At 39.4% G+C, this 9,514-nt stretch overlaps 1 protein-coding gene across 1 annotated transcript in view; it reads right to left on the reverse strand.

The window, feature by feature from the left end:
• Positions 1–5,846: 5,846 nt before the first annotated feature.
• Positions 5,847–9,514, reverse strand: part of SYCP2L (synaptonemal complex protein 2 like) — a 73,877-nt gene continuing 70,209 nt past the window's right edge. Inside the window, exons 32-34 of the mRNA XM_015587267.1 lie at positions 9,373–9,479; positions 8,648–8,700; positions 5,847–5,949 (exon numbers count right to left, since the gene is read on the reverse strand). Coding sequence (XP_015442753.1) covers positions 5,847–5,949; positions 8,648–8,700; positions 9,373–9,479 — 263 coding nt within the window. The remainder of the gene's footprint in view (positions 5,950–8,647; positions 8,701–9,372; positions 9,480–9,514) is intronic.

Raw genomic sequence — 9,514 nt, forward strand, 5'->3', positions numbered from 1 at the left:
TTCATATCCGCAGAGAAGGGAGGGTAGCCTTCATTCAACAGAATGACAAAGCCAAGGAGCTCTAAGGATTGGGCAGCTTGACCTCAGATCAAAGAGGAAAACTTGGGTAGTTTACACTTCAAGCTCAATTTAAAAGTTTCAGGATGCTTATTTCCAATTGGTCTTTAATTCTAGAGAAGCTTAATAAAACACTTAGAGCCTTATAGCATTCAAGGGCCAGTAAAAATACACAGAGCTATAAATCTTACCCACTAAAATTGAATCAGGTAAATATTTTAACCTGTCATTAAGTGTTACAACTTTAAAAAAAGAAATGTCTACCTTTAATGTTATTTTCCTAAAACAAAATTATAAAAATATCTATAATCTGTTAAAGAAAAAAAAATGGAAAGTTTTATTCCTAAATTTCCTCTTACTCATAAGAATGAAAACATTTAAATGTATACCTTAAGCATAGCTGTTAATAATTCTATTTTTTTAATTAAAATAGAACATTTACTTAATGGGATTAAACATAAGAGAAATTTTCAACCCTTCAAAATTATATATTGAACTATTTAAGCATATTGGGGGATAAAGTCCCCCATGAGAAAGGTATTTCTTATTTTTAAGGTGAAATGGCATATACTTGATGGGCAGAACAGCACTTTGTGTGTAAGAGACCATTCTGGTTCTTTCTAATATTTCCATATTGTTTTAAGATGTTTCTGGGGCTTATTTGGAATATAAGGATATCACCTTTTTGGTTTTCCTTTGAAAGTACTTATTTATATCTTGAGAACATAGTATCATGATTGGGGTGGCCAGGGAGGCAGGAGAAGCCATTTTTCTTTTGTAGATAAATAAAAAGCATTCTGTATGATTGTTGTATAATAAATTGATTTTTACACTAAAGTAAAGCATTTGTGATTTTTCTTATCTGGTTCAAAGAAATTAAAATGTATGTCTGCATGGAATTCTAAATGATCTATTACTTGAGAATCTTTTTTACAATAAAGTGATATTTTAGCAATTGATTTCAGATGTTTAATTCTTCCTTGATTTCAACAAGCAATGAGCTTTTAGGCAACATTATTACCTTTATATAGTATTCATATACCAAGTTAAACTATTTCATAAAGTGGTCGTTCACAAAAAAAAAAATTTAAGACCAATTAGATAAGCAGTGGATGTAAAGGTTATAACAAACAAACTGCCATATAGATAAACTGGGTGGAGCACTGGATTGATTGGGGAGACATATTAGGCACAAACAACTCTGTGTAGTGCTCTGAAACCCTTTGCAGACAGACAGACAAGAGGCTACTGCAGATCAGGAGTGGGTCTGTGAGCTGAGAGTTGACCATGGCGAAGCCTGGGAGACAAGTTGGGGTCGTGGGGCCGGATCACAGACTGGTGTTGTTCAATGTAAAGAGTAGAGTTTTGAATGCAGTGTTAAGGAGAATAAGACACAGGTCCAAAAGAAAGCTACAGAAGATGTGCTCAAAGTCTGCTTATGAAGTTGCTTAAATTCCTGGATAGTAACGGAGACAGGGCAGGGTACATTAAGGAAGGACTGGAGGGGAGCAGGGAATGGAAGAGGAAGAAAACTAAATGGGAGGTGGCACTGAAGGGGGGAAAACCTCATTTTAATTATCTGAATGGGGGCTAGAGTTTGGGAGGGGAAGAGTAGACATTTTAAAGAGCTGCCTCTTAACCTGCAGGGATTTCATTATTTTAAACAGTGAGCAGAACCAAATCATTAAAACTTTGTGCTTAAAGATAAACCCTATGTCTCTGGTAAGGCCTAATAACTGTTGCTGCAAATTAAAAGCTGCTTATACATGATAAATGTTCACTTAAATAAGTTTCTTAGTTTTTTCATATAAAGAAAAATTCAGTGTGTGTTTTTATTATGGCAGGCTTTCTTCAAATCAATTACATTCACATATTTAAGGAGGATTTCCACTCCAGGGCACATAAAGAAGTAATTACTCTTACAAGACTAACTACAGTCACCTAAAATATCCCTTGACCTTCGGTAAAACATGACTTTCGGTCATGGGTGGGGAGTAAAAGCTTTTGATTTGTAGGTCATTTTACTGTCTTAAGAAACTGCACTGAGGGAACACAGATATGACACCAAGAGAACAAGTTTATCTAGCATGCTTACCCTCATTGAGCAATTTGTAAATGCAGTCATTATGGCTCTTAGGAGCAACACACTGGGAACCCATTATGACAGTGTCTGAGGCCAAATCACGTTTGCACCCAGGCAGAGCCCAGCCATGCTCAGTGCCCTCCAAGCTCTTGGCACATGGCTTTGTGTTTGTGTACCAGTCTGTAACCTTGAGATGGGGCCTCTTACATTTGTCACAGTTATCATTTAGCCTATTAACCTAACTGACCCCTAAAGGCATTTGAATGTGTGATTCCTGAATATTGAACAACAAAAGGAAAAATACTGTCGTTTTGCCCAGGCTGATATCATACAGTAAGAGGGAAATGAACTTAGCATTCCTGTTGGTTGTGACCCTAGTAACAAATATCAGAAGTTGCAAATTTCTCTGAAAGACTTAAGTACTACCTAACACACTTTGTGCAGAAAGAACTAGCCTTTATTTTTTTAATGCTAGTTTAGTTTTATGAGCTTTGACAAACTCTAGAAATAATAATGTTCAATTGATAAATTCATCAACTCTAACTTGCCCAGTGCTGTGTATTACACTAGAGAGCAGAAGTGACCCAGAAGTATCTTCCCTTAGAATTCATAGTCTGGTAAAGTAGATGGTGAAACATTTAGTTATAAAATAACAGAAAAACTGAAAATGGCTTACCAAGAAAACTTTCTTAAAGGAGGCAATGCCCAAGCTTAGTTTTTTGATGGGTGAAAAATTCTCCAAATAGACAAGGCTAGAACTTTGTTCAAGGAAATTTAAGAGGTAAACACCTACATCATTCATGGGAGTCACCATTCATTCCTTCAGCAAGTATTTCTTGAGTGCCTCCCATGGGCCTGGCATTGCCAGAGTTTAGAATAAAATAGTGAAGAAAACAGACAAGGTCTCTGCTCTTAAGGAGCCAGGGTCTAGTGGACACTACCTAGTGGGGAAACAGGAAGTCATCATACTGTAAGAATGTGCTATTTATGTTATCTGTTAAACGTGTCAGGATTCACTGACACATCATTTACATGGCTTAGAGACATCCTGTATTATCCAGAGTTCTCTAGAAAAAAGGAATAAGATATATCTATAACTCAATAGGTTGGTAGATGATGATGATGATGATGATGATGATGATGATGATGATGACAGATAGATAGATAGATAGATAGATAGATAGATAGATAGATAGATAGATATGGAGCGAGACAGATATACTTTAAGCAATTTGCTCACACAGCTGTGAGGGCTGGCAAGTGTGAAATCTATAGGGAATGCTGAATGTGAATGCTGAGACCACTAAGTTATTTCTGATTCAGCTCATAACACTACTATTTCTGGCTTGAGAAAAATGGCAAGGACAGTTGAAATGACATTAAGTATGAATAATTATCCTTTTGGGGTATATTTTAAGTTTTTTCTACTTGTGGTAACAAAAATCTGAGAAGAACTTTTAGGAGATATCCACATATATCCATAAAGGGATCTGACCTTACACAGTTGTGGGAGTAATTAAGCAGCCTCCATAAGGCTGTTGTTACCGTGCCTAATGTTGAAGTCCACAGGGCAGGCAGTTGGGAAGGGAGGATGGTTGTAGAGTAGGGGAGAGCAAGAGCAAAGAAGAACCCACAGCATGAGCTAGAGTCCACAAAGACAGACTGAGACCCATCGGCCTCTGACCTTGGTGATGAGAGTGTCCTACATAAGCTAAGGTCTGTATTACAGAGATACACACATATAGGGTCTGTGTCCCAGAGCTACACATACACATAGCCGAATGAAAAAATAAAGGCAAGCTCATAACTTAACTGAGTTCCCAATAAAAAAAAGGCTTTGGCCAATAGTGACCAGTCTTCTGGAATCCAGACAGCATCTGTTTCTCCATTATCTGCTCAGTAATAATGACTATATTATAAGCAGAAGAATCAAACTATTAAATGACCAGAAAATTAAAAGCCTGGCCAAGAACATCTAGGCCTTTCACTCAGTAAATCTCAGTTCATCTGGAAACAAGTTTTCCAGCTATCCTTGACCTAATGCAAAGCTCGAAGTCCACAGGGAAGGCAGTTTTTTTCACCTTGGAAATTTACTGCTTTACTTACATATACTAATTTTCTAAAAAGCATAAATATTCTGGACTCATTGGCACTTATTGCCCATATATTTTCACCACCCTGACCCCCCACTCACCCACTTTCCTATCATACAAACATCATGCTTCATTTCATAGGCTCCTGGGAGAAGTCTAAGCTACACTGGCTTAGAGACATCCTGTATTATCTAGAGTTCTCTAGAAAAAAACAGAATAAGATATATCTATATCTCAATAGGTTGGTAGATGATGATAGATAGATAGATAAATAGGTAAATAGATGATGGATAGACAGATAGATGGATGGATGATAGATACAGAGCGAGACATATATTTTAAGCAATTTGCTCACACAGTTGTGGGGCTGGCAAGTGTGAAATCTATAGGGAATGCTAGCAGGCTGGAAAGTCAGGTAAGAGTTGATAGTGCAGCCTTGAGTCTGAAATCTGCAGGGTGGGCCAATAGGCTGGAAACTAAGGCAGGGTTTCTATGTTGTCATCTTGAGGCAGGATTGCTTCTTCTTCGGGCAATCTCAGTGTTTTATCTTAAGGCTTTCAGCTGACTGGATGAGGCCCCTCACATTATGGAGAGTAATCTGCTTTACTCGAAGTCTACTGACTTAAATATTAATCACATCTACAAAATATTTCACAAAACATCTAGTGTTGGACCAAACAACTTGGCATCATAGCCAAGCTGACACTTAAAATTACTATCACGTGTTCCCTTGACCAAGACCCACTGTAGGAATTATTCCTCCTTTTCTTGACTTCATTGCCACATAAAACGATTAATAGCCTCATTCTCAAAATTCTCTTGTCCTTTGGTTTCTGAGACCCTGAAGGAGCCCAGAGGTTCTCCTGCTTCTGTCTCCTCCCGCAATTGCAAATTAGGTCATCTTCCATTTCTCCTAAGGCACAAAGGTGACCAAAGCTTGAGAATACAGGGAGCAGGCTAGGCCACAGGCCTGTAAACCAACCATGACCACCTCCTGAGCTAAGTGCGACCTCAGAGATGAATACAGTCACTGAGCAAGCCAACAGGAAAGCTGGTCAACTGTGACTTGGGTTGGGAGGTGGGGAAGACCTTATATTAAGAAAATAGAACCAGAGCCGGGCCTAGAAGCACAGTTAGGGGCTCACTAGGGGAAGAATTGGGTGAAGAGGGCTTCCAGCAGAAGAAACAAAGTTAGGGAGCAGCACAACACAGCTGTCATAGCACATTCCAGAAACTTCTATTAGTAAAGAGGCTTCAGGATAGGGTGACGGGTAGAAGGCTGCAAATGTACAGCCTTGAGTGCCAGGCTAACAGGGAACCATTATGGTATTCAGTGGGGAAACAATGGGTTGGATAGGTGTTGTGGACAGAAACTCTGCAGTTATTGGGGAAAGAAGCTGGGCAGAAGCACAGTTGTGGCATTTCCTGCACAAGTTGGGGGAAATCTACGCTAGATCACATAGGAGACTCCACTGGGAGATGCCACACAATTTTGAAGGGGTAAGAGTCAAAGTTAAGATTCTGAACTTAGAGACAGGAGTGGATGGGGATGCCATGAGCTCAGCAGGGGAGGGTCTGGACTGAGACGGGGCAGGGGCAGCAGAGGATGAGAGTTAGTTGTGGACACATTCAGTCTGAAGCACGTGCACAATTCCCAGTTGGTGCTTGTCTAGTGGGTAGGTGCAAATGCGCTGAGGCCCAGGAAGCCATTTGCACCTGAGAAAAGACAAGGAGACAAGAAAGCCAGCACTTTCCAGAGAATTAATCAGAATTTGAGGCTGAGGAAGTAGCCAGAGAAAGAAAACAAAGTAGTGTCCCAGAATATTTAAACAGAATCAAATGCTACAGGAAGGTCAGGTGGGCAATCACTGACAAAAAGGCATTAGGTTTGGTCAAGGGGAGGCAGTAAGCAAATTGCAGGGGGTTTCGGAGTGAATGAGAAGTCAGAAAAACAAAATCAAACAAGCCACATGAAAATAATGTCTAAGAACTGGGGATATGAAGGAATGGTTACAGTAGTTGCTAAAAGAGAACTAAGGTGAGTGAGCAAGCAGGAAAGAGAATGAATGTGTTTGTGGTATGCACAGTTGAAGGGAAAGTCTGAATGAATCTGCAAGTTGAGGCTGAGGATCTGGCAGCCAGCCTCCCACTCCCCACAATAGGGCAACAGAGGAAGTGAGGCCTTGGGTCCCTTTGTTTCCACAGGAAAGATAGTCAGAATATACTTCAGTACTGAATCACCATATTATCATCTATGGCCCCAAACAAATCTCATACTGAAATCATCCCACCGGGACCCTGAACCTTGGAGAGAATCAGCCTGACTCTTCTTGTCACAGGAAGGGTAGGGAAGGAGTCAAGGGGCTAGGAAGGAGGGAAGAAAATGAGAGTTGTTCATGCTGCTGGACTGTGTTTAAAAGTGCAAAAGCCAGGAGATAATCTGCTGTGGAAGGACCATGAAGATGGAAGTAAACAAAGGGAAGGGCTGCTGTGGAAAATGGAAGGTTAGAGCACAGGAGGATACTGGAAATGACAAAGGAGGCTGAGGCCACAGACTGGTTGGGTGCAGGACTGTTCCCAATAGGAGTGAGTCAGAAAGGGGGTGAGCATGATCCACAGCTGTCATGGGCCCAGAGCATAGGACAAAGTCAGTGGGGTTGGGTGAGGAGCTGCTGCTGTCCTTGCTCCCCTGCTGGCTGAACATCATCAGCTCAGTCAAAGCATCTACAGTCCAGCCTCCCTCCATATGTCCACAAGAGTACATCCATCCCTGTGTCCTGCCACCCACCTCACTTGTCTCACACGCAACCTGGCACAGCGCTTGTCAGCTGTTTTCCACACTTCTTGTTCATTCCCAGGACCTTTGTTCCAGTGGAGGCCTTAACTACCGTTAAAATCTCCTGGTAAAATGAATTCAGTCTTCATGCTTCATATCGATCTTCCTAAACCACTGTGTTCATCGTACCATTCTCTATTAAGTCTGCAGTGGCTCTTTCTCACTTACAGAATAAAGTCTTTCTTATCAAGCCAGTTAAAGCACTTCGGTTTGAGCCTAAACAAATTTAATTTCCACTAACACTCCATTATGGCCTCAAACAAATTCTGCATTTTTATGCCTCTGTTCCATTGTTCATGTTAATCCCTCTTCACTAACCAGAAGAAAACCCGCCCCCAACCTTCCAGATCTATTTCAAAGGGGACCTCTCCTCCAAGAAGCCATCCATGATCACCTCAACAAAAATGGCCTCTCCCTCCTCACAACTCTGATAGTGTTCAGTTTATACCTCATTTATGGCACTTATCACATACAGTCTTGAGATTTTCAGTTACCTGGGTGTCTTTAGACTAAGCTCGTTAACAACCAAGATCACATCCAACATCTACCATATGAGCTACCTCAAGGCCTCGCAGGAAACAGTTCTGAAATATATGTTCATTAGTTACCAGAAGTCATACATATTCTTTAGATGTCCTTCCATGAAGACAGTTGATGTAATGACACTGAAATCCATAAAACTTCAGGTCGCCAGAGACTGTGAGCCCTAAACTGAATGTGCCTAAATAAAATAAGGTTAATTAGATCCTCTGGACTTAAAATATAAGTGTTTTTATATTCTATAAAGTTTACAGTATACTACAATATAGCTCATATAAAAATTCTAAAGAAAAAAATGACAAATTGGGGTTATAAACATTTGTTTTGGCAGATTAAACTACAAATAACCTCTATTACATAAGCAAGTTATACTATATAATGAATAAACTGTTTTCAGTCTACAGTCATTGACTTTATTTATCCAAATCATGAACAAAATTACTTTGTAGATGGCCTTAAATTGCATAGGTTTCATTTTCCTAAAATAAATTCAAACACTCAACTGTATATGCAACTTCATGTGCTCAGAAGTTATTAGAGCATTCAGTAATAATCACATGATGAATATTTCTCCTCTCCTAAATCTGGCAATTTTGTTAAAGTGCTGGAGAAACTAGAATATTTGTAGATTAAATGAAAAAACTATTTCAAAATACTTCATCTTCATCTGAGATATTTTCATCACATTCAAATTAAATTCTCCTTCAAAGAATATACTAAATAGTATGTATACAGATGCTGCTAAAATACTTTTCCCCACAAAACTTGACATTCTCAAGTAAAAATCAATTTTACTTTTAAAATCATGTTTTAAAAAAGCCACAACACTCCACGTTGTTAAACATCCTGAACTTCCTTTTTTTTCTTGCCAAATTTTAATACAAAAGTTTAACTTTTGTGAACAAATGGACAATAACACAATTGCAAACCACCAACAAATTCTATTCTATTCTAGTTGATTCGATTCTATTCGATTCTAACTCAGGAGTTCTCAGGGATTCTGTTTGGCGTGGAGTAAAATGAATGAGCTCAGGGTACCAAAGCACCACTTGTGTGGAAGAGTCAACTTTTTCTTCTTCAGGCATCTCAGACTGGTGGAAAGGGAAAAAGAGAAAAGAGGGTTATTCAAGCTTGAACTATCCCCCACTCTCAAAAATCAGTGAGCTAATATGAATGTCACTCCTTTTTATCAGTTACAGCCCTAACTCAGATTTTCGGTGAAGTTGCATCTTACACGGCCACTGGAAGCTAAAGTCAGTGTACCTGTGAAAACTAGCTAGAGTCAAAATCACCCTCAAAAATCTCTTAAATATGCTAACTCTCAAAAGTCTATAACACAGCAAGTTATTTTTTCCTCCAATGTTCAAGAAAAGATAGCTATTTCTTGACTGGAATACCAGGTGAAGTGGCTGGGCTGACTTTTGGAGCAACGCAGTGTGAAAAATGCACGTTGTCAATAACCAGATTGCTATTCAGCCCGATTCAATGTTCATAAAACAAGAAGTAGGTAGGAGCTGTTATCAATGAGGGACCAGATTTTCCTATCCTAATGCAAACATTAGGGTGTATTCTCATTGAGAATGGCGGACAATCATATGTGTGACTGAAGTTATTTCTCCATTTTTTTTCTGTGCTCAGTACCTGTAATTTATTTCAGGAATGACATAGTACTAGTAACCTACCGAACATCTAATCTCTCTTTCTTCCTTATGTACAGAACCTCAGTTTTGGGAAGGCAGTAACATGTTCTGTTAAATTCTCACCTCCCCAGATTCCCTGTTGACAAGAGAGGATAATGTGACCCAGTTCAGGCCAGTAAGATAGAGACAAATATCTATCCACTGAGCTTCCATGATAACTGTTTCCCGAACTGAGAAAAAAAAAAGGTGGGAGGGGAAGTTCCTG

This window comes from Pteropus alecto, unplaced genomic scaffold, assembly GCF_000325575.1.
Source record: "Pteropus alecto unplaced genomic scaffold, ASM32557v1 scaffold121, whole genome shotgun sequence".
Classification (NCBI taxonomy): Eukaryota; Metazoa; Chordata; class Mammalia; order Chiroptera; family Pteropodidae; genus Pteropus; species Pteropus alecto.